The 25,924-nt window shown below is 42.0% G+C and overlaps 1 protein-coding gene across 1 annotated transcript in view; it reads left to right on the forward strand.

Moving 5' to 3' along the window:
• Positions 1-25,924, forward strand: part of DGKQ (diacylglycerol kinase theta) — a 96,945-nt gene that overhangs the window by 28,701 nt on the left and 42,320 nt on the right. Inside the window, exons 4-7 of the mRNA XM_036764807.1 lie at positions 8,777-8,862; positions 9,547-9,672; positions 15,823-15,976; positions 20,429-20,503. Coding sequence (XP_036620702.1) covers positions 8,777-8,862; positions 9,547-9,672; positions 15,823-15,976; positions 20,429-20,503 — 441 coding nt within the window. The remainder of the gene's footprint in view (positions 1-8,776; positions 8,863-9,546; positions 9,673-15,822; positions 15,977-20,428; positions 20,504-25,924) is intronic.

The raw sequence follows: 25,924 nt of genomic DNA on the forward strand, positions 1-25,924 counted from the left end.
GTAGAAAGTCTCAGAACTGGAAGGACTTCAAAGATCTTTTAGTCCCGTGTAGGAGTTCTCAGCCATTTTTGTGTTGTGGACTCCTCTGGCAATCTGGCTACATCTGGGGACCCTTTCTCAGAATGATGTTTTTAAATGCATAAAATAAACCACATGGGGTTACAAAGGAAGCCAGTTATAGTGAAAAACAGTTGTGTCTGACTCTTCCTGACCCCATTTGGGGTTTAGTCTGTGAGGCTGGATTTGAACTCAGCTTTTCCTGACTCTAGTCCTAGCGCTCTCTCTACTGCACCACCTAACCACTCTTACAGTTAGAAATACAGAAATGCAATTGTCAACATAATAACCAACTTCACAGACCCCAGGTTAAGGACCCTTGACCTTGTCCAACCTGTAATACAAGAAACTTTTTTACAAATGGTCACTTGGTCTCTATTTGAATATGTCCAGTGAGGGGAAGCTCACTCTCTCAAGACTGGCCACTTCATTCTTCTTTTCCTTACATTGTGCCAAAATCAGCCTCTCTGCAGTCTATCACCATTGTTCCTTATTAGTTCTGCCCTTTGGGACAAACTTCAGATAGTTGAAGACTGCTATCATGTTTCCCCTGAGTCCTCCCTTCTTTAATTCATCAGGGATTTTAACGTGGTTTTCTTTTACTCTTTTGTGTTATTGATGTATTCATTCCCTTAAAATGTTGCATTTTTCTTTTAAGAAAAAAAAACCTGCTGAGGTTCTTTACTTTTTATACACACACACACACACCCAAAATGATATAGTGATTTGAACTATTTCTGCAAAGATCCTGATAGGTAGGGTGGTATAATGAGTAGAGTGCTGGGAAAGCCCAAATTAAAATCGTGCCGCTAATGCTTATTAGCTTTGTGATCATGGGGCAAGCTACTTAACCACTCTGAGCGCATTTCCTCACCTACAAAACAGAAGATAACAATACTTGTAGTATCTCTCTCATTTGGTTCTTGTGAAGTTCAAATGAGATTTTGTTAAATATCACATAAGCGTCCCTTCTGGTTCTCAGTCTGTGTTCTTAGGAATCTTCTTTTGAGCATTCAGGTTCTGCCAGTAATTAACTGTGTGACCCTTCCTCTCATTCTGAGCCTCAGGAATGTCTTTTGTAAAATGAAGGATGAGCTTCATGGGCCTGATTCCTTCCAGCTTCAACACCCTCGAATCTAAGATAAAAGTTTTTTCACGGGAACTTCCAACAGCAGCATTTACTCATTTGACCAACCATCATTTATGAGCCTCCAGTAGTGTGCCAAGTCCTGGGCAGCATGCTGGATGAGATAAAATAAGGCATGGCCCCTGCCCCCCTGGAGCAGTCCGAAGTTCAGTAAGACACAAACCCAGATAACTGTAATACATGAAGTTACAATGTCTATGTCAGAGAGGGGCAATCGGAGCTGTCCATGTTTTGAGGGTACCAGTTTCTTGGCTAGACTGGACAGCAGGATTTGCTGTCTTCTTAGGGGCCCAGCAGGCCAGGCTTAACCTGTGATAGAGGAGATCTCACAAAGAACTTTGATGATGTTTTCCCTTATTTAGTAGGTAGGGAATGTGATTTTTCTAGAAACAGACCGTGGATATACAGACTCCAATGCCGAGGGAGCCAGTGCCTTGAATTGTTGTTGTAAAGAAAGTGACTCTCAAAGGAGGCTCTACGGATGCCAACTCATTGCCCCAATCAGAAGTTGCCTCTGAGTGCTGGATTGATGAACAGGCTTGGGTCTAAAAGTTTCCAGTGATCCCAGATTTGAAGAATCAGAGCATCTTAAGATGGTATAATCAACTCTTTCCCAGGGGCTTTTGTGCTTCTGAGGGCTTTACCATGAGCCATGTATTTCATTGTATTTAAGACTGGGCTTGTTCATGGGGCTGTTAGAATAATGGTGCCCAAATTGCTGGACTAGTCTGACCTTGGGAATTTATTTCTTGGCATTCTGGGTCCAATTTCCACAAGGTAGTTCTCAAGCCTCTTCCTGTGGGTTTCTTCCACCGATCTGCAAATCACCTCTCCATCTGCCCTAGTTTTCCTGTTGAACAAGAGTCTCTTTAGTGCTTGTCAGTATTTAAAGGGCATCATTAATGGGATGTGGCAACTTTCTCCCTTTCATTAGCATAGGGGCTCGCAATACTTGAGTGTTCAAACGGATCTCTATTGCTTCCATGCTAAAGTTGCCCTATTTGTGATAGTGATAGTGAAACGTTCATGTTTCCATTAATTATGCCCATTGGGAGCCATTGGCCTTTGGGAACAGTCTGGTCAGTGTGGAAGACTCTGGCATACATTTAGTCCTTAATCGTCTCACTCTTTTCTCTGAAACCAGGGGAGACTTGTGCCATCTCCAGACCAATCTTCCTCCAGCTTATCTCCTAATGTCTTAGCCTCCCCCTGAGGCTGGTGGTAGTTCTCTCTCTTTCTCTCTTTTTTATTTAGTATTTTATTTTTCCCCGGCTACATGTAAAAACAATTTTTAACATTCGTCTTTAATACTTTGAATTCCAGATTCCCTCCCTTCCTCCCTCCCCATCCCCTCATCGAGAAGGCAAGCAATTCGATATAGGTTATACATATGTAGTCATGCCAAACATATCTATAATAGTCATGTTGTGAAAGAAAACACAGACAAAAAAAAACCCTCAAGAAAAATAAAGAAAGTAAAAAACAGTGCTTCAGTCTGTATTCAGACACTATCAGTTCTGTCTCTGGGAATGGATAGCATTTTTCATCAGAAGTCCTTCAGAGTTGTCTTGGATCGTTGTACTGCTGAGAACAGCTAAGTCATTCACAGCTGATCATCTTTCTTACAATATTGCTGTTACTTTATACACAGTACATTTCACTTTGCATCAGCCCATGCAAGTCTTTCCAGGTTTTTCTGAGAGCCTCCTGCTCGTCATTTCTTACAGTACAATAGTATTCCATCATAATCACATACCACAACTTGTTCAGCCACTCCCCACTTCATGGGCATCCCCTCAACTCCTAATTCTTTGCCCCCAGAAAAGAGCTGCTATAAATATTTTTGTACATCTAGGTCCTTTTCCTTTTTGGTTTTTTTTTAAATCTCTTTTGGGATACAGACCTAGTAGTGGTACTGCTAGGTCAAAGGGTATGCGTGGTTTTATAGCCCTTTGGGCATAGCTCCGAGCTGCTCTGCAGAATGCTTGGATCAGTTCACAACTTGCTGGTAGTTCTCTTAAGACTCTCTTTATCATCTCCTTCTCAGTCTTCTATTTGGACTATCATTGTTGTTTGTTCTTCATTTTCAAAGAGGACCAATGTGACATCATGGGGTGCTGACTTTTGTGTGAATTGGATTTAAGTGAGGCAGAGTTTTACCAAGTTGGCAGCCTCGCTGACATTGAAGTCCAGTGGCAAGACAAAAGTCAGGATGACTGGTGATGGCCCATGATACACTGGATGGCCTTGGTGTCTTCAATGTCTGACTGAGCTCTAAGCACTCCACAATGCCTGCTTTAGGCTCCCTTTGGGGCTGTTGGAACAAATTGTTCTCCTCTGTCCATTCTGCTGGGGAAAGCCTTCACGTGCTTGAGGTAGCCATCCTCCTAACTCACTGACGGGTTTAATGCCTGTTGGTCACCTGATTTAGTCTATCTGCTGAGGATGTGACTGCTGGGTAGGCTATAGCTTCTTGGAGCCAAAGGTGAGAGTTAGGTGACCAGCTGGACACCAAAGGTAGATAAGCAGTCCTGGAAAGGGCTCGGGAGCCCTCACATCAGAGGTGCTAGTCATCCCTGAACACCCCATACACACCACTGTCATCATTAATTTATTAATCATGTACTTAAATAGATATGCGATCTCACTGATAGTGGGTATTTCCTTTAGTAATGCAGATCATGGCTCATCCACAGTTGTCCATCTCATGTGTCTGCTCTCATAAGTTTACCATAAGGGTCCCACCTATTGTTTTGGGAGTCTTTCTTGGCCTACCCAGAGATCACCAGGATAGCAACTGAGCACACCAGCTATTATATTATGTCATGTCATGTCATGTCATACATTGTAATCAGCTGGTTAACCCTAGTGCAAGATGCCCAACCTCTCTTCTTTTTTTTGGTCATTATTTCTTTGCTGACATCCTTTACATGGCTTTACCTTCATAAATCCTTGTTTGCAGTGGGATTCAGTAGAAGAAAGTAAAATGCCACCCCAGAGAAGCCTAGTCAAGGGCTATTTGGGAGCACTTTTGCCTCTGTAAGGAGAAATAATATTCTCATTAATGAGTTGGATGGATACCTATGAAATTTGCAGGTGACCTAAAATTGGGAGGGAATAGGATCATAGGATCATAGATTTGGAACTAAAAAAGACCTTAGAGACCATCCAGTCCAGCTCCCCTATTCTAGAGATGAGGCCCAGAGAGATTAAGTGATTTGTTCAGGATCACACAACTACTAAGTAGCTGAGGCAGGATTTGAACTCAGATCATCTTCTTCTTCTTCTCCTCCTCCTCCTCCTCCTTCTAATTCTTTTTCTTAGCATTTTTATTTAAAGTTTTGAGTTCCAAATTCTATCCCTCTCTCCCTCCTCTTCTCCCTTCCCTCCCCCTTCCCTGAGATGGTAAGCAGTCAGATATAGGTTACACATGTGCAATTATGTATAACATTTCCATATTAGTCATTTTGTACAAGAAGACTCAAATAAAAGAAAAAAATGAAAGAAAGTGAAAAATAGCATGCTTCAGTCCATATTCAAATAATATCAGTTCTTTTTCTGGAGGTGGATAGTATGCTTCATCATTAGTCCTTTGGGATTGTCTTGGATCATTGCATTGCTGAGAATAGCTAAGTCATTCACAATTCTTCATAGTACAATATTACTGGTACTGTGTACAATGTTCTCCTGGTTCTGTTCACTTCACTATGCATCAGTTTATGTGAGTCTTTCCAGGCTTTTCTGAAATCATCCTGCTTGTCATTTACAGCACAATACTATTTCATTACAATCATATACCACGACTTGTTTAGCCCAATTGATGGACATCCCTTTGATTTCCAATTCTTAGCCACTCAGGTCTTCTTAATTACAAATCTAGTGCTATGTCCCCTCCAAACTGTCTCAGTATGCTAGTATTTAGTCAGAATAGTACTGTGAAAAGAGGATTCCTTAGATAGATTTCAAGAAGTCTTTGACCTTGGATGGGGGAAAAAACATTGCAACCTTCTTTCCTTTTTTTAAAATTAAATTTATTTTATCAAATTTTTGAGTTGCAAGTTATCTCCCTCCCTCCCAACCCTGCAGTAGAGAAGACCAATATTTGATATAAATATATAGGTGGTACCATAAATACATGCTTTCAGTTCTAGCTAGCATTTTCCTTCATAAGTCCTTCATAGTTGATTCGAATGCTCATATTCAGACTCAGAATAGCTAAGTCATTCACAGTTACTCTTTGAACAGCATTGCTGTTACTGTATACGATGTTCTCTTGGTTCTGCTTATTTCACTCTGCATTATTTCCTGCAAGTCTTTCCATGTTTTTCTAAAAACCAACCTGCTAGACATTTCTTACAGCACAGTAGTATTTCATCACAGCAACTTTATTTTCAATAAACTCCAACTGAAATTAAGCATTTCTTTCAATTATTTAGAGACATGATTCTGAGAAGGGCTTCAGAGGCTTTGCCAGACTGTCCAGAGGAAGACCATCTCTCTCTCTCTCTCTCTCACACACACACACACACACACACAGCCTCTGGACTAGGGACCTCTAAGGTTTCTTCCAACTCGGTTCATCATCATATGATACTGTGATCCAAAAGGATTTTTGACAACTTCAAATGATAGACTGAAGAAGTAATTTGGTGGTTCTGGTGATTGTGAGATTGGTCTTTGGGCTTCTCTGATGACCGAATCATTCCAGATGGATAGAAGAAATTCACAGGGCTGATCTGTTCATGAAAATAGATCTTTAAAGAGTGACTTCTATTTTTCTCTAAAAGTAATTTGTGGAGGTAGAGGGGAGGGTTTTCTGAGGATCTCTTGTCTGTTCATAGATTGTAAGAATAATTTACATATATGTTTGTATATGTATGTATGTGTGTGATGTATGTACGCAAGTACATACATACGTACATATGTATAGTGTTTGTCATTTGTTCTCGAAGAGGACCATAACATCAGGGAAATGATGACATGACTTGCAGTTGACGTTAATTTGAGTGAGGGAGGGCTGTGCAAGGTCACCAGCCTCACTTTCTTCTCTAAAGCCATCTGGGTCCAGTGGCCTGCTATTCACCAGGACTGGAGATGGCTCAAAATGCATTGGGAGACTGTGGCCCTTTCAGGATAAGGTTTTTTCAGGTTCTCATTTTGAGTGAGGTAATACCCCATTCAGTGAATAGTCCTCTTTAAGAAGTTATTCAAGGGATGGCCCCTTTAATCAAAACTCAAAGAAAAAAAAAATCAAACTGGTAGGGGAAGACTCTCAGGGGTCCTGGCCAAAAGAGAAACAGTTACTATTTAGTATTTACATTCACTCTGTGCTAGGAGGGCAGGAACCTGTTGGCCAATCTATGAGCTCCAGAGTGAACTGGGTTTAAGGCTTGGTGTTTGAGAAAGAAATCTAGCCAGTAAACCCAAAGTTAAGGAGGCAGCCTTCAGCCACTGAAATGTACCTTCCTTTGGTCAGAGCACTGAAAGGAGAGGAAAAGGGAGAGGCTACTCAGAGGTTGTGTTTGACCTTTGTTCTATGACATCAGGGAGATGATGACATGACTTACAGTTGACTTTGATTTGAATGAGGGAGGGTTGTGTAAGGTCACTAGCCTCACTTTCTCCTCCAGAGTGCGTGCGTGCGTGCGTGCGTGTGTGTGTGTGTGTGTGTGTGTGTATGTATGTATGTATGTCTTATGGTAGTCACCTCTAGGGCAAGGAGTAAGAAGATAAGAAAAAGGGAAAAAAGAAATTTGTGTGATAATTTTGTTATATATTTGGAGGGAATAGCAAGTTGTAGAGTTGTAGTTTCATGTGCAATCATCTTTTTTATTGTATTGCATTATGGAAATGTTTGTTTTGTGCCCTGAATCGAAAATAAAATAAATTTTTAAAATGGAAAATCTTTTAAAAATTAAAAAAAAAATAATGGACTGAACAAAATACTGATGTTAGTAACTATTTCTCAGGATCTTCCTGGGATTGACTCTTACTGTTAACTGTGTGCTGCAGGCCTGTGCTAGTTTTGACCAAGTCCCCCTTCTTAGGAGATGCTAGTGGGGAGACCTGGTGTCTAACAGTGCCTGTAGTCTCGTCCTCACTCACTGAACACCATGGCTTTTTCTGAACTGCCTTTTGTGGCTGGGACGCTTTCCTTCCCACTAAGCTTTTCCCTTTCCCTCTAATTTGAGGTTTTTAACATTTTTTTGTGTCGTAGAGCCCTTTGGTGGTCTGCTGAAGCCTAAGTAAGGAACCTCCCCATCTGAAAAGAATGTTTTAAAATGTATAAAATAGAATCCATAGGATTACAAAGGAAACCAATTCTGTTTAAACACAGTTATCAAAATATTCAAAAACAAGTTTATGATCCCAAGTTAAGAAACCCTGCTCTAAACCCTTCTCAAAGATGTGGAGTTCTGGGGCTTAGTGAGGTCAAACAGGGATTGTCACTTTTTCTACCTTTTTCTAGGAAATGTAGAAACAGGCATTAAAACTGAAAACATACAGCATGTGGGTGTCTGGCCAGGCTGCCCTGGAACGGAAGCTTCCTAAGAGACAGGGACCAGGCGGCGTGTGTGCTGAGAACATTTAGCACATGGTGGAGATTTAGAAATCAGTATGAAATAGTTAAAGGGTCTGTCTGACTTCGGAGTTAGAAACAGGCTTCTGGAACAAAATATGTAATGCCTTTTACAGCATCTTGATGTCTTTCCCTTTGGACTCAGTCACAGTCATTGTGTCTGAGGAGTGGGAGAGACTTAGGGACCCTGTTCCTTATTTTGTAGCTGGGGAAACAGAGACCCAGAGAGGGAGAGGTAACTAGTTCCAGAACCCAGGTGTCCTGACTTTCAATTTAATGGTTTTTGTTCCACATTAGTTACTTTCAACCATTTTGAGAACAGGGACCTTCTTAAACTTTAGAATTTTTTGTGGGGGGGGGGCACCACATAATAGTATTTGCTATCCCAGTGTGACAAAATGACAAATAACTCCATAGTTCTTGGGAGAGGAGGTGATCGTCTATAGACCTGAGTTGTATATGTCTTGTATATGCTTCTATATGTGAATGTTATCTCTCTTATTAGAAAGGAAGGTCCTTGAGGGTAGAGATTATTTCACCTTCATCCGGGTACCTCCAACGCTTAGGAGAGCTCCTGGCACACAGGCACGTAATAAATGCTTGTTGATTGATTGATTCACTCTTCAACAAAAATCATATTCGATTGCCTGGCTCAGGGGTCAAGAATTTGGAGGGATACAGAAGTGGCTATGCATTGGAACTCCCAGGCTAGAAGGACTGATGGGGGATGTATATGCTGTTAGTGTTATCCTAGGTCAGTGAAGAGAAATGTGCAAGAGAAGTGTGAATTGGCCGGGGGAAGAGGAGAGGGTGTTCAGGAGGTGGCACCTGAGCTGGGTCCTGAAGGAGGAGTAAGATTTGAAGCAGGGATGGACGTTCAAGTTGACAGGCTGGTCTCAAGTATGGAGGCAAGAATAAGCCAGGTGTTCTAGGAGTGCAGAAGAATGAAAGGCTGTGGCCGTCTGAATGAAATGCTCTTTTCCCCCTCTTAGTTTGTGAGCTATATGTGCATGCCGACTGCATCCCCTTTGCCTGCAGTGACTGCCGCCAGTGTCATCAGGATGGACACCAGGACCACGTAAGTGTCTGCAGGGACTTTCCAGATGCCCTGACAAACCTCAGAAGAATGCCCACATCTGTGAGACTGCCAGGGAATGTTCTTTCCAAATGAAAAACAGAGCAGTTTGGTGGAGTTCAGCTGATTTTGGAAAATCTTTCCTTGGCACCTTCTCTGTGCTTGGCTTTGCTTTTGGGGAGGCAGGAGGAAGAAGGGTCCTGGGCCCTACCTTCAGGGAGATCCTAGTCATGGGTTTACGATGCAGATTATATATCCAGCTCCATTCTATCCCCTGAGCTTCAGTAATTTACCACCTGTTGACTACATATTGGGCATTTCAAACTGGGTGTCTTAGAGGCATCTCAAACTCAGCATGAACAAAACTGAATTCATTATCTTTCCCCCTAAGCTTTTCTCTATTGCAAACTCTCCTCTTTCTGTCAAAGGCACATCAACCTTCCAGTCCTCCTGGGTTCATAACCTTGACATCATTCATTAAATTATAAGCTCCTTGAGGGTAGGGACTGTCTTTTACCTCTTTTTTGTATCCCCTGGGCTTAGTACAATGCCTGGAACATAGTAGGCACTTAATAAACATTTATTTAGTTGAGTTGAGAATTTAAAGCCCTCTAAGCCTCTAGCCTTCTTAATTTTTCTTAATCATTATTCCTTTCTGTTAACACTGTCTCTGATCCTTGTTTTTAGGACACATACCATCATCACTGGAGGGAGGGGAATCTCTCCTCAAATGCCCGCTGTGAGGTGTGTAAGAAGACCTGTGGGTCCTCGGAGGTGCTATCAGGCATGCGGTGTGAGTGGTGTGGCATTCTGGTAGGTTCCTAATAGTCCCAGTCATAAGAACATTTCTTATCTGTGTAGGACTTTAAGACAGACAAGATGCTTTGCTTACAACCAACTTGAGGTGGCTAATGTCATTTTCAGCAGTCAGTCAGTAAACATTTACCAAGTGCTTACTCTGTGCTAAGTGCTGGGGATACAAAGAAAGGCAGAAGACAGTTCCTGCCCTCAAGGAGTTCACAATCTACTGGGGGGCAGGTGGGGGTGGGGAGGAGACAACAGATAAAAGGAAGCATTGTATCGTGGAAAGGATACTGGAGTCTGAAGACTTGGATTTGAATCCCAGCTCTGCTGATATCTGAGGAACGCTGGGCAGTTCATTTAAACTCTCTAAGCCTCAGTTTCCTGAGTAAAGTAATGGAATTGGACCAGACCAAGGCTCTTAACCTGGGCTATGTGAACTTTTTTTCAAAAAATATATTGATAGTTGTATTTCATTGTATTTGGTTTCCCTTGTAATCTTTTGTGTTTTGTCTCATGCATTTTTACAAACATGATTCCAAGAAGGGGTCCATAAGCTTTACCACATTGCCAGAGGTCTTTACCATCTAGTCCAACTCTGAAATCTCATGGCATTTTCAGATTAACACCTAGGAACCTAGGAAGAAACTGATCAAGACAGAACGTTCTTCAATGTAGTGGGATCATCTGGCCTCTGCTTTATGTCTTCTGTTAGTGACCAGCTGAATTCTTTGTTCCTTATCTCACAGAGCTAATATGTTGAACTTTAAGTAGCTTTGGGCACATCTGGAGTATTGGGACCTTGGTTTCTATATCTTTTTAAAATAAAACCCCACCCTCTTTGCTTGGCAGTGAAGGTCCCCTCCAATCTTTCACTGCCTACCTGTCCAGGTGATTTCACAGGACTCCCCTCTATTCGTTCTGTGTTCCAGCCAAACAGGATGACTTTCTGTCCCCTGGACACTCCCGGTGCTATTTTTCCATGCCATTGTTTGTCATAGTCCTCATGGCTGGAATACCCTCTTTGGCCATCTATGGCTGTTGAATGTCTGTGTATTCTATAAAACTTCCTGCTCATTAAAGCTTTCCTTGATTTCTCCCATTACTTCCTAGCCATTACAATGTTCTCCCTTAAACTTCACTAAGTACTTAGTTTGCCCCTTTCTAATATCCTTATCATGGAATAATGTATGTTATATTAAGTGGATCTGTGTTTGTGTTTCACCCCCTGTTGGACTATGGTTGCCATGAGAACAATGACCTCATCTTACCCCAGTGCCCCACAGAACTCTGCACACAATAATCACTTAATAAATGTTTATCGAATTGAACCTTGGCCACTTGTCATCTCAGTATTGCCATTAGATAGAGAACCAGCCAGAGTGGGATGGCTTAGGAAGGAGTTTCTTGTCAAATTCACAGAATTCTCTTGAGAAAGATGTGATTGATTGATTGAGTGCTGAATTCTTTGGTGTAATAGATTCAGATGCTGTCATGTTAGACCGAGGTCTGAGTTCTTTCGTGGCTGGTTTTGTCCTGGATTGAGGAGAAATTGGCTTCAAATGAAATAATATTTGTAAAGTATGTAGCATGGAGCCTGGTATACAGTAGATGCTTACTAAACGTTCCCCTTTCCTTTCTTCAGTGGCACCTTGTGCCCTAACACTGAAAAGAGACCCATCATCTGTCTTCATCTTCTTCTGTACCTTCCCCAAGTTTTCCTGGTACATTAAACTTGCTTTATGCCATTGGCAGATCCTGCTAGTGCAGTCTTTTCCCTTCTCTGAGGTCCCCCAGGCCTGTAGTGCAGCAGTCATGAAAAGTTCATCATGATGACCCCAAGGCCCTACAGATCTCTTCTATGTTTTGTGAGTCACCAGGAAAGACTGAGTTATCTTTCATTTCATCGCAGAGTGAAGTTTATTTGCTCTTATAAGGCATCAGCAAATTTCTCTGTTTGTACTCTTCAGCTTTTCAGTTGTTTAGGGTATAGACCTAGGGTTCTGGGACCTCTTTGTGGTCTAGCAGCTCCCTGGAGAAGAGGACAGTTCGAAATATGGCTATCCTCTGACCTGTGACATCATCATCTCTGCCCTACCTTATCTGTTTTCTCTGCGCCAAAAACTTTAGGTATCTGGCAGCTCAAAGCACATGGTCTTGTGTTAGATTTGCCCAAATACACACACAGGTACTTGGTTACAGACTCAGAAATGGTGATCCAGGAATTTTACAATGCCCAGAACCATACTGTACCTCCACAAAAGTTCTCATTTAACTGATTATCTTTGTTTTAATTAAATTTTTTTTCAAATATCAAGAATATTTTTTTTGGTCCCTACTTCTCCCCTACACTGAAGGAAAAAAAAAAAGAAAACCCTTTAAAAAAAATAAGCATAGTCAAACAAAACAAATTCCCACATTGGCCATGTCCAGAATTGTGTATCTTATTCTTCATATTTGGTCCATCCCTTCTCTGAGTAGTATCCTTAATCATTGGTCCTTTGGAATTATGATTGGTCATTGTATTGATCAGAATTCATAAGTCTTTTAAAATTGGTCATTTTTTTATATTTTGGTATAAATTATTCTCCTCATTCTACTTCCTTCACTCTGCATCAGTTCACATAAATCTTTCTAGGTTTCTCTGAAATACTCTTTGTCACGGCACAATAGTACTGCGTTACATCTATATACCGTAACTTATTTATTCACTTGATGGGCACCCCCTTAGTTTCAAATTCTTTGCTACCCCAAAAAGAGCTGCTACAAATAATTTTTACATATGAGTCTTTTTTTTAAAGGTATAGATCTAGTAGGGATATCACTGCATTAAAAAATGTATGTCCAGTTTAATAATTTTGGAGGCATAGCTCCAAATTGCTTTCAAGGATGGCTGGAGCAATTAATTCGCAGCCCTACCAACAATACATCAAAGTGCCTGTTTTCCCACCGCCCCTCCAGCATTTGTCTTTTTCCTTTTGTTGTCAACTTTGCTGATTTGATGGGTGCGAGGTGGAGCCGAATAATTCCTCTAATTTTCATTTCTTTAATTTTTGGGGATTTGGAGAATTTTTCCATATGAGAACTATCAGTTTTTATGCTTTGACCATTTATCAATTGGTGAATGAGTCAGTTCCTTATGTATCTTGGAAAAGAAGCCGTTATCTAGATGATGTTTCCCTGACAAAAGAGCTGTGAAATAAAAGTAAGAGGGAGTAGACTAATTCTCCCAGCTTCTGCTGGCTCTCTATCTCTACTGCCTTAGGGAAGGAAAGAGAGATTGACTTTCCCTTCTGCCTTCTGGTCTACCTTTTCTACTCACCTGCCTCCAGGGCTGAGCCTGAGCCACCCTGGCTTCCATTATTAGATAAGGGTTTGTGAAATCAGCTTGGCCTGACTCTCCCTTGGAATCATTGATATTCACTGTTTTCTGTGACTTAAGACTGAGAATCTAGGGAAAATCTTGAGGCTAAATAGATCCAGTAGGGAAGACTGCTAGATGTCTCAGGCAGGGAGTCAGGAAGACCTGAGTCTGAATCTGGCATCGATCACATACTAGCTCTGTGGCCCTAGGCAAAGCACTTGACCTCTGTTTGCCTCAGTTTTCTCTATTGCAAAATGGGAATAAGAAAGGCCCCCACCTGTCAGAGTTGCTGTGAGGATCAAATGAGATGATATTTGTACATCTCTTAGGACAGTGCCTGGTGCATAATAGGTGCTGTGTAAATGCTTATTTCCTTCTCCCTTCCCCTATTTTGCGTCTTTATCTCTCTTTCCAAAAGGAAACTTCAGGTAGGAAGCAGCAGGAATCTAGAATAGCCTTCACTCTTGGAGTAGAGGCCACAGCTTGGAGGAATGCGTAGTAAAAGGGGTTGTTGTTCAGTCATTCCATCATGTTTGACTCTATGTGACACCATGGGCTTTGCCCATGGGACTTTCTTGGCAAAGATACTAGAGTAGTTTGTCATTTCCTTCTCCAATGTGTCCCAATTTATTTATACATGAGGAACTGAGACAAACAGGGTTAAGTGACTTGCCCAGGGTCACACAGCTAATAAGTGTCTGAGGCCGGATTTGAACTCAAAACTCAGATCTTCCTGACTCCAGGACCCATGCTGTATTCACAGCACCACCTAGCTGCAGAGGAATTTGGAGGAGGGATCAGGAAGCAGGAAAGAGATTGAGGGGATTGGGACTGAGAAAGCCTCCCAACACCTGTGTCTTCCGTGGGGGGTATGTGGTTTTGTTCTGCTGAGTGAATTCAGGGTGATTTATGAACTCCTTGAGTTCTGAACTCTGATGCATGAACTCAGCACACAGTTATTAAGCACCTGCGGTATACAAAACCCTATGCTTGGTGCTGGGGGAGAGACAAAGATTTTACAAAAAAATGTGGTCTCTCCGTAAATGGAGCTTACAGTTTACTAAGGAGAAAAGAGAGATTCACCATACCTATAGCAGAGGAAAAGTAGCATATGCTGCAGTGAAAAGATGATCTCTCCTGGAATCAGGAGTCTTGGGTTCAAGTTCTCTTTTGGCCACTTACTAGTTGAAATCCACTCACCCTTGATCACAGTACCCTTCTCTGTGGCATGGGCATGATAATACTTGCAATATGTACCATACAGGATTATTAAGAAAATACGCATTGTAAGTCACAAAGTATTACAGAAGTGGGAACAGTGATTATTTTCCCTTTCTGGGTCTCTTCTTCCTCACGTGTGAAATAAGGAAGTTGGACTCAGAGTTTGTTTAAGTCCCTTCCAACTCTGACCCTGTGATTCTGGGAAACTAAGGCACAAAAAGATGGAGTAGCTTGTGGAAGCCACATGACTACTGAGTATAGAGCCTCAACTGAAACGTAGGCCATTTGGCTCAAGCCCAGGGCACATTCCCTATACTCTGCACCTCCTTCCTTCCTTCCTTCCTTCCTTCCTTCCTTCCTTCCTTCTTTCCTTCCTTCCTTAAGCAGTCAAGGTTAAGTGACTTGTCCAGAGTCACATAACTAATAAGTATCTGAGGCCAGATTTGAACTCAGGTCCTCCTGACTCCAGGGCAGGTGCTCTAACCACTGCACCACCTAGCTGCCCCCCCCTGCACTATCTCTTAAGGGCAAGGTAGATAAGAGATTTTAATGTTGATCTGGAGTGTTTATTAATAATAGAAATAACAACAATAATAGATATTTCTGTAGTCCTTTAAGGCTTGTAAGCCCTTTATATAGATGATCTCTTGATTCCCACAACAACCCTCTGAAGTAGGTGCAGTTATTATCCCCATTTTATTTTTTTTCTGGTTAATTTATTTATTTTTTACTTACCAGTATTTTATCTTTTCCAATTACCTGTAACAATAGTTTTCAGCGTTCATTTTTGTAAGATTTTTGAGTCCCAAGTTTTTCTCCCTCCTTCCCTTCCCCCCCTCCCCAAGCCCCAAGACAGCAAGCAATCCGATATGGGTGATACATGTACAGTCATGTTAAACACGTTTCCCCGTTAGTCATGTTGTGAAAGAAGAATCAGAACAAAAGGGGAAAACCACAAGAAAGAAAAAAACAGTAAAAAGTGAAATAGTCTGCTTCGGTCTGCATTCAGATTCCATAGCTCTTTCTCTGGAGGTGTGGATAGCTTTTGGAATATTCTTGGATCATTGGATCATCACTGAGAATAGCTAAGTCCGTCGTAGCTGATCATCGTATGATCTCGATTTTAGAGATCACAAAACCGAAGCTTGGAGAGATTAAATAACTGGTCCGAGGTCATGCAGCAAATAAGTGTCAGAGGGAGAACGCAAAACCCAGGTTGTCTTGACTGCAAATCCAGTAGTGCTGCGTTCACTACACCATCCTGCCAGAAAGGCTGTTGGACATAATCTAGTCCGAGTTGCCCATTTCACAGAGGAGGAAGCTGAGTCTTAGTGAGGTTGTAATCTCATCAAGGTCACCCAGATGGGAAATATTGGAGGTGACATTTGAACTCCAGGTCCCACGCCTACAGATCCTGGACTCCTCATTTGCTCTCCATACTGCTCTATTGCCCAGCTCTTTCCCCTTTCCTGGTTCTTCTTGATTCAAGGTTTTCCTATTCAATGTTCAGAATTCAGTGTTCCAGGTGGAGTCTTTGTTGTAACTTTGTTTGTTGTGGCGGTCTGATTTGGTCCTAGGCTCATACCTCCTGCTATGCTGTCGTGACCCCCGAGTGCACATTTGGCCGACTGAAGAACATGATTCTTCCCCCTAACTGTGTGCGTTTGTCCTCTCGAAATTTCAGCAAAATGCACTGTTTTCGGATATCGGAGAGCGTCCATACGGAGCCAGGTATGGGGGGGAAAGTACAATCTTTTTTTTTTTTTAATAAATAGTAACTCAGAATCATAGAATTGGCAAGTTGGAAGAAACCCCAGAGGTCATCTAGTCTAGTCCTGAGCCAAACAGTGAGTCATATCCGATTTACCAATCCAGGTGTCCAATATCTTTGTTATCTAGTCTATAAGTAAATACTTCATATAGGAAGTAAGGGTGTTGTCCTGACCCAACAGGCTCCAGCTGTACAATTTTTGGTGATAAAATGAGGACCTATATTTCATTGCTTGTTTACAGAATTTACTAGGATCAAATGATTTCAAGGGGAAAGGGATTCTTAACCTGGACTACGTGAGAGCGTGTGTGTGTGTGTGTGTGTGTGTGTGTGTGTGTGTGTGTGTGTGTATTTTAATATTTTGATATTTGTTTTTTGGTTTTTTCAGTCATGTCCAACTCTCTGTGAGCCCATTTGGGGTTTTCTTGGCAGAGATCCTGGGGTGGTTCACCATTTCCTTCTCCAGCTCATTTTACAGATGAGGAAACTGAGTCAAACAGGATTAAGTGACTTGCCCAGGGTCACACAGCTCCTAAGTGTCTGAGGCCAGATCTGAACTCAGAAAGATGAGTCTTTCTGACTCTAGTCCAGCACACTGTCCACTTCACCACCTAGCTGCCCTTAATATTTTGATAACTATATTTCAATATAATTCCCTCTTCTGTAATCTTATGTGTTTTACTTTATGCATCTGAAAACATGATTTTGAGAAGGAGTCCGTAGTATTCATCAGATCTGTCAAAGAATCTGTGACACAAAAAATGTTAAGAACCCATGCTTTGGTCCAGCCTCCTTATTTTGCAAGTGAGAACACTAACGTTCAGCACCCAGAAAGTGAATAGTAGAGCTGAAATTTGAACCCAGATCCTCAGACTCCATATTTAGTGCTGATTCCACTATTCCAAATTGCCTCTCTTACGTCATTTCTACTTTGATTAAACTTTAATTTGAAAATCACTAACATTAATTAGGCACTTACTGTTTACCAAGCACTAGGGATGGTTAGAGGCACAAATACCATCCCTGTCCTCATGAAGCTTGCACTCTAGTTGGGGATGCACCTAAAAGGCCTGTGTGTTCAATGGAGAGGTCATACTCAATGATTTCTCCTTGGAAGCCAAGCCGAGTAGGCCCTTCCCCTCTTCACAGGGAAGCCTTTTAGATAGCTGAAGATTGTCCTTGCTCGTCCTTCACTCTTGAAGAAGACCGATGACATCAGGAGGATGATGGCTTGACTTGCCGGTGAATTGGATTTGAGCCTCCCTCTCTCCTCCAGAGTCATCGGAGTCTGGTGGCAGCGCATGGGTCTGGATGAATGGCAGTGGTGCTGGGTAGATAGTTGAAGACAGTGATTATGCCTCTCCTAGTCAGTCGTTGATCTTCTAGAAAAGCAGGACCTTGTTTCGGAGCAATGTTAAAGAAATCGAGTTGCGATAAACATTTGTTATTCACCTACTCTGGAGAGACAAAGATGAAAAAGTGACAATCTCAGTCTTTCAAGGAATTTGGTGTCTACTAAGTGGAGATGTTACACATACAGGAATCAGTATTAAATAAGATAAAGGGTAATATGAGCAAAGGAGAGATTGTGAAAAGAAGTGCCTTGTAAACCATAAAGGGCTCCAAAATGTGCGTAGTAATAGTAGTTGTTGTCTTCCAGACAAAGTGCTCTGGGAACATTTGAATGTGCCCAGTGGTATTTTAGGAAGAATGACCTGGCAGCACTATGTTAGGGGGACTAGAGGGGGAAGAGACTGGAGAAAGGGAGACCAGATAGGAGACAATCACAATAGCCCAGACACAAGTGGGAGGAATAAAGCCGAAGTGGTGGCAGTGAGAACGGAAATGAAGGGGTGGCCAGGAGGGACTTGATAAAGAAAGACTGGCCAGGACGTGGTTAATAATGTAGGGGTGAGAGAGGAGAGACGAGAATGACCCTAAGGCTTTCAGGTTGTGACTCCTCCCTATGGAATGTAAGCTCCTTCTGGGCAGGAATTCTTTTGTTTTATTTTTTGTACCCCAAAGGCTCAGCCCAATGCTTGGCACATAGTAGGAACTTAGCAAATGCTTGTTATATTGGATTGGATAAGAGAGGTAAGGATGACAAGGTTTCAGATCTAGTGACCCAGAGTACAGAAGTGCTATCCAGCGCAAAGGAGCTGCCTTGTGAAGTCAGAGCCAGGGAGTGTGTCTGAGAAATGGAGCTCCATCTTGGTTAGGAGTACATAGACAGCATAGTTCAGTGGAGAGAACATCAGAATGGCAGTCAAGATACCTGGGTTCTGCTCATGGGTAGTGGTGTGGCATCATAGGGAAGGTAATGGATTTAGAGTTGGGAAAATCATACTTCAAAACCTGCCTCTGGCATTGTGAGCCTTGTGACCATGGGCATGTTATTTAACCTCTCCGTACCTCAGTTTTCTCATCTGTAAAGTGGAGATAATTATGCCTGTACTTCCCATCTCACAGTCTTGTGAGGTTCACAGATTTAAAAGTTCTTTGTAAAACTTCAAATCTCTTATTATGATTACTCTGGGCTCTGTTACATAGTATTATAGAATTTAGGACTGGAAGGAACTTCAGAGATCTCAAAAATTTCAACTTCCTCATGATATAGATGAGGAAACTGAGGGTACACAACCTGCCTGAGGTCACTCAGGTTGTAAGTAGCACAGCTGGGATTAGAATCCAGGTTCAGAACCAACAGGAGCCTTCTTTACTATAGACCACGCTTGCTGATTTGCTAGCCCTGGGGCTATGAATAACTACTTCTTTCTGACTCTTAGTTTATTTATTTGTTAAATGAAGATAATAATAGCCCCTGCCTATCCAGATCACGGGGCTTATTGGGGATCAAATGGGAGTGTAGACACATGTTAGTGGTTTGGAAAGGAGACGCCTCCCTTTCCACTGCAGAGATCTGAGGTTTGACTGCTAGGGTAGAGCCCGTTTGGCAGGAGGGCTGTGGAGAGAGTGGGGGTGGGAGTGGGAGGTTCAGTGGTCATGGCCGGGGTGGGGACTTGCCTGGTGAGTAGAGGATGCTGTCATCAACATCAGGGAAGGCCAGACTGAGATTCTACAGATTGCACTTTGAGTATTTGAGATGCCATACTGGCTAACTGGGTACTTGTAACAGCAATATTGCTAGCAGCTGTTGTGGGGGGTAAAAGACCAAAGACAAGAACACACAGAAGGGCTGCTAGCACAGGTCCTTTGATCTGCTTTTCTAAGGAAAGCAACTCTAAGGGGTTAACAATCTTACTTTAATTAAACATACATATACCATTCACTTAGTTCAGGGAGAAAAGCCAGCACCCTGAACTTCAGAGCAAATACAAATTACAAGCATATATTATATAAACAGAGCAGACACACATAGAAATCAACAGACAGGCCTCTATCTGTCTGACCAGGGAATTACATAGTTACCACAGAGAGCGGCACCAGCATCTGGGATTTCAAAGCTGGGGTGGGGAGGGGGGCTCCAACAGCTACCCAGAGTCTCATCTGGCCAAACCAGCAACACTTCCAATGAGTGTGCCCCCAAAGGCAAAATGCCGACCTCAGAGCTCTGTTCAGGGCCATGAGGTTTCAGAGCCTACTTAGCAAAAAGGTGTGGGGCCTAGGGCCTCACATCTAGTTAGTGAAAGAGTGGGGGGCCTGCCTCTAATCAGGCCTCCCTTTATTGGCCCCACTTGAGGTCTATTCAATGGTCAGGAAAGATCTTTTACTTACAGATTGGCCTTACATTATTCTTTGAGATCCCTGAAGGAAGTAGTCAGAGGACACTAGAAAGTGCCATCCCTTCTTGTAAGAACCCATGGGCTGACCTTTTAGGAGTTTCTCTGAACTTTGATGAAGAGCAGCCAGGATGCTGACCTGTGTCTTTAATGGAAGGTATATCTTGTATTCGAATATCACATAGTTTGGATTTTAGAGTGTTTCTCCATATTATGGATAAATACTATTACCAAGGATGGCATTTTTCCTAGGTGAGTTGTTTTTTAAATGGAGATTTCATATTTTAAACTTATATAATGTTTGTGAAATGGGCAGCTAGGTGGCACAGTGGATAGAATGCTGGACCTAGAGCCAGGAAGACATCTTCCTGAGTTCAAATCTAGCCTCAGGCACTTACTAGCTGTGTGAGTCTGAGCAAGTCACATAACCCTGTTTACCTCAGTTTCCTCATCTGTAAAATGAGCTGGAGAAGGAAATGGCAAATCACTCCACTATCTTTGCCAAGAAAACCCCAAAAGGGGTCATGAGGGGTTGGACTGAAACAGCTGAACAACATAACAGAAGTTTGTGAATCAAACACTAGCTCTAATTTGGGATAGTGGATGGCAGAAATCTAAATGTTGTTCTTTTATTGTTATTTGGGTGACCTAGAACCTTCTTCTTCTTTGCAGATGATGGCGATGATGCTGTGGACACTGGCTCAACTCCAGGGTCATCGAAAGATGCCCAGGTTTCTACAGACTCCAGTAAGTAGTTTTATTAGAGAGAGAAAACTTGAATAAAAGAAATGGCACAGATTGTGTAGCTTTTTAAAATGAGTACTGTCTATGACTTTCTCTGGAGTTTATGTCTTAGTGAGCTTCTCTGTGGGCATATGTATTATGTGTGTACCTTCTCAGTTGAAGACAGGATAGGAGAAAGATCTGTGAGTGTGTCTGTGTGTTAACCTGTGAAAATCTATTCTTCCATTTTTACTCCAACAAAACCACAATTGACTGGAGACCCCAAACAGTTGGAGTGTTTCCTGCACTTGATAAGGAAGGTGAAGGGTTTTTCTTGAATACCCACCAAGGATGAGAAATAAGCCCCTCTCATGTAGTTACCTTAAAAAGCTCTGCTTCTACAATATATTCCAGGCTCAGGGCCCAGCTAGCCCAAATCTTCTTTATTCAGAATCCCCTGTAGTGAAATCTGGGATTTAGCATTTTTATCAGTGATTCCAATGAACACATTGATGGCATGTATCTCCCATTTATAGATGATGCAAAGCTGAGAAGGATGATTAATATATTTACCAATGTAGCCCAGTACCAAGAAGATTTCAGTAGTCTAGAATGATGGGCCAACCTAACAAAAATAAAATTTAACAAGCATAAATAGAAAATCTTACAAGTGAGTTCTAAAATTCACACTTTTTTTTCAGTGCTATTATATATACTAGCCATGTGAATAACTTACTTCCTGTCTCTGAGCCAACGTTTGCATTTGGTTTTTTAAAAAAAGCAACTGTAGAAAGGATGTGGCAGGTATAGATGGATCATTCATGGGTTTTAGTGGACCACAAATTCAATGAGTCAGTAGTGTAGTCAAAATAGATAATGTGAACCTAGGGGATAGGGAAAGGACCTGTGATTTCACTGGTATAACAAACTCTCAGGTAGGGAAACTCCTTCTATCAATTTAAGTTGGCACCTTCCCTGCAATTTAAAGGTCTTAAAGGGTTACACAGAGCACTGAGATTAAGTTATTTGTCTAGTATCGCCCAACCAATATGTGTCCCAAGGGTGCCTTGAATCCTAGTCTTCTTGGTTTCAAGGCCAGTCCCGTATCTGCTTCCTCCAATGTGAATTTCACTTGGTTGCCTTACTAGAGGTTTACTGGTCAGAGTGAGGGCTGTGACAGTTGGGATTGGCTGAAGAACTTGGGAAAGTTTAGCCTAGCAAAGAGAAGGTCTCATAGGGGCATGATTGCTCTCCAAATATTTGAAGGGCTGTCATGTGGAAGAAGGATTCAACATGCTGTTTGGCTCTAGAGAGCAGAACTAGGAACGTGAGTGGCAGATGCAGATTTCTGCTTGACAAAAGTCGAAAAACTTGGACAATTCATCCTGTTCAGAAGTGGAACAGGCTGTCTTTGGAGGTGACCTTGGAAGGGGAATTCCTGTTAGATATAATTGGGATGCCCTCTGAAGTCCCTGTCAGATAGGAAATTCGATGGTTCTGTGACCTTGTGGTCCTGCAGAAAGCCTTGCTCTTTGGAATTGCAGTGAGACTCGGTGGACTTTGCTAACTGGAGTAGAGATGAACAGAGATATCTTTGGAGTTTAAAGAAGTAACAAGCTAAGAACAAACTCTCAGACTTTCAGCTGAGATAGAAACTTAATAGATTAACTCTTAGTTGTCCAGATCTACCCATTAGCATCCTCAAGATGGTAGGTTATATATTCTCTTTTTCTATTAGAAATGTGAGCTCCTTGAAGATGGGCTGTCAGTGTTTTTTTGGTTGTATTCATCTCCCTGGGCCTGGTACCTGGCATGTATGAAGTACATAATGAATGCTTGGTGACTTGACTGTATGTATGGAGCTTTCCAGCCTGTATCCCTTGTGTTCCATCTCCTTGCCCCTTCCCTCCAGGGGTGCTGAGAGAAGAAAGAATAGGCTTTGTTGAGGGGCCACATACTGCCCTTGCCAGAGAAACAGTGTCTGAACAGAGAATCACAGAATCTTTGGGCTGGAAGGGATTGCTAGTTCTGTAGGCCCACCCTTAACCCTTAACAAGTGATCACAATCTCAGTTTTGAGACCTCTAGTGACGGGGAAATTCACTTTCTCTCTGAGGCATCTTGTTCTACTCCTACAGAGAAGGCTTTTGTTAGAAAGTTTTTCTTAACATAGAGCTTAAATATGCGTCTCTGAAACTTCTACTCTTTGTTCCAGATAGAAGAAATCTAATCCCTCTTCCATTTGACTACTCATTAACCTTGGAAGATCGATGTCATGATCCCCTTAAGTCTTCTCCACAATAAACATTCTCAGTTCTCTCCACAGATTGTTATGATCTTATGATCCTCTCTCCTTTGGTTTCTGTTCCTCTTATCCTCATCAACCTCTTCTTCATATGTCAGTTGGTCAATCAATTGTTTTTAAAAATATTTTATTTTTCCCAATTACATGTAATGGCAATTTTTAATGTTTATTTTTTTAAAAACTTTGAGTTCCAAATTTTCTCCCTTCTTTCCTCACCTCCCCTCTCCCTCAGATGGTAAACAATTTGATATAGGTTATATGTATATAATATATATGTATATGCGGTCATGTAAAACATATTTCTGTATTAGTCATGTTGTGAAAGAAGAAAGACTGAAAGAAAAAAAACCATGAAAAAGTACAGAAAAAAAAGTATACTTCGAACTACATTCAGACTCCATGAGTTCTTTCTTTGAAGGTGCATAGCATTTTTCATCATGAGTCCTTTGGAATTGTCTTGGATCCTTGTATTGCTGAGAATAGCTAAGTCATTCACAGTTGACCATTGTACAATATTGCTGTTACTACATACAATGTTCTGGTTCTGCTCACTTCTCTTTGATTAATTCATGTAAGTCTTTCCCGGTTGTTCTGAAATCATCCTGCTTGTCATTTCTTATAACACAATAGTATTCTGTTACAAACATATGCCACAACTTGTTCAGCCATTCCGTAATTGATGGGCATCCCCTCAATTTCTAATTCTTTGCCACTATAAATATATTTTTTTTAATTTCTTTGGGATACAGACCTAGTAGTGGTTGGTATTTTTTTGTCTGTAGTTTTGATTACTGGATCAAAGGGTATGCACAGTTTGGTGGCCCTTTGGGCATAGCTCCAAATTATTCTCCAGAGTGGAAACTGTCATTTATTAAGTGCCTGCTTTCTGTCAGATACTCTGCTAAGCACTGGGGAGAAAAAGAAAGGCAAAAGACAAACAGTCCTGTTTGTATGTTCCAGTTTGATGGTATCTTCGCTAAGATGATGTGCCCAGAACCATGCCCAGCACTCCAGATGGCCCAGCAGTGGTGGGTCTGTGTATCACTGCTCTTGCTCTGGACAGTCTGCCTTGATCAGGGCAGCCCAAGATCCCCTCAGTTGTTCTGGCTGCCAGAAGAGGAGTGGAGGGGATGGTGGTGATAGTAGTGGAAGTGGTGGTGGTGGTGTGGTGGGGCTCATAGGAGCAACACCTCAGACACTCTGCTTTTAGCTAAGTGGCAAGAGGATTTGGAAGACTGAGATAATTACTTTTCTCAGGCATTTAATAGACTTATCACAGCCCAATTAATGCAGCAGGGAGTCTCCAGATGGAACCAACAGAGAAGAAAAGTGTTTTTGTAAGATTCCCCAGGTGTCTAAATGCCACTCACTAGGGAAGGCCAGAAAAGGGAAAGGGAAAAAAAATTAATCCCTTGGAAGCCTGGTGGTGACTTCACAGATTCAGAAGCCCCCAGACTGTCAGCTCTGAAAGGGACCTTCAGGGCCAGGAATAATAGGAGTGTCACCATCTAGGATCATCCGTTAGAGCTCGAAGGGACCTTGAGAGGCCTCATTTTTACAGATGAGGAAACTGAGGCCCAGAGAGAAGAAAGGACTTGTCAAGGTCATATGGACACTCAGGAACTAGACTTGAGACCCTCAGACCCTTAAAGTTCAGAGAATGGCTCTGTAAATATTGGCACATTTGCAGAAAAGATAAGTGCTCGGATAGGAAGAAGTTCCCACCATGTATTAAACGTTATCCGCAGCCACAGAGCCTCTATGCCAAGTCATTTCCCCTGCATCTCTGGAGTCCTCAGCAGCAGGCATGCTAGAAATAATGCGTGCGCCCTCCCCCTCCCCCCCCAAAGCCAAATGATTACGTTGGCTTCCTGCTCAGATCAAGGGCTATTCTTGCTTGTCCCACAGAAGAGAAGAGGACAGGAAATGGTCTCTGGCTTTGCCATCTTTTCACCCAATCCTCTTGCTCTCTCCAAATAACCAGAGAGTCCGGGCATCAGTGTGATTATCTTCTGTTCTCTTCTGACAATTAGAATACTTGGAATCTTAAGCACACTGGGAATTTTTTCTTGGCCTCATGTCCTCTGACTGCGGGAATCATTTTAGCCAGAAGGAAAAACCCTCTGCAGACAGATGGAGAAGAGCAATTGTTAGAGCTAGCTGCTGGTTTTAATGAGCAGCCTGAATTAATGGGTCTTGACTGCATTTCAGGTAAAGGCCATTAGAATCTTTCTTAGGCTCAGATTTAAACACGTCATTCCCCTGCTCAGACGCCTCACAGTTTCCTCTTTATCTATAAAATAAAGTACAAATTCAGCCTGACATTTCAGGTATCATGCCACTGTTATACCTTGTGTTACCTAGCACCCAGCACAGTATCTTGTGCGCTTAATCAGTGCTTATTGATTTGATTTACATATCCTCTTTCTCACACTGGGCAGTCTCTTCCCAAAAAGAACGAGGAATAGCTCTGAAATGCAGAGTTCAGGTATGTTCCATGAGGTAGAATCTGACCTTGTACTTTTCATCACAGGTCATACCTGGCTGGTATATCAGTGTGTAGGAAGACACTTGGACCCAGGTCACCGGCCTCCACAGTCTCCATCCACTCTCCTGCCCCCACCCTTTTATTCTCTGATCAGTAAACAAACAGGGACTGCCCAGCCACGTATTTACTCTAGACCACATTGACCCAACACGTCACTCTTTCACACAATCTTTAAATCACTCACACAACAAAATCTTTCTCCTGTTGAGCTGTGATGAAGTATTTCCACTCAGCACCCTCTTCCTATAATCACTGGTCCTCTCTGCACACAATTCTGTAACCACTGCCCTCTCTCTTTAAAAAAAAAACACTTATTTTGAAATAAGTTTTTATTAATGTCTTGTTTTTCATATCATAATAGTTATCCCCAGTATCTCTCTTCTCCTCCTCCCAGAAAGCTATTCCATTTAACAAATAGTATTTTTTAAAGATTAAAAAGAAGAGGGAAGCACAGCTGATTAATACATTGAAAAAGGCTGAAAACATGTGGAATATGCCACACCTGTGACCTCCATCCTCCACAAGGGGGTGCGTTGGGGAGGTCCTCTCCTCTTCTTCATTTGAGTCCCGCTTGATCTTTTTAATTTTGATAC

The sequence above is a fragment of the Trichosurus vulpecula genome, chromosome 6, assembly GCF_011100635.1.
Source record: "Trichosurus vulpecula isolate mTriVul1 chromosome 6, mTriVul1.pri, whole genome shotgun sequence".
Lineage (NCBI taxonomy): Eukaryota > Metazoa > Chordata > Mammalia > Diprotodontia > Phalangeridae > Trichosurus > Trichosurus vulpecula.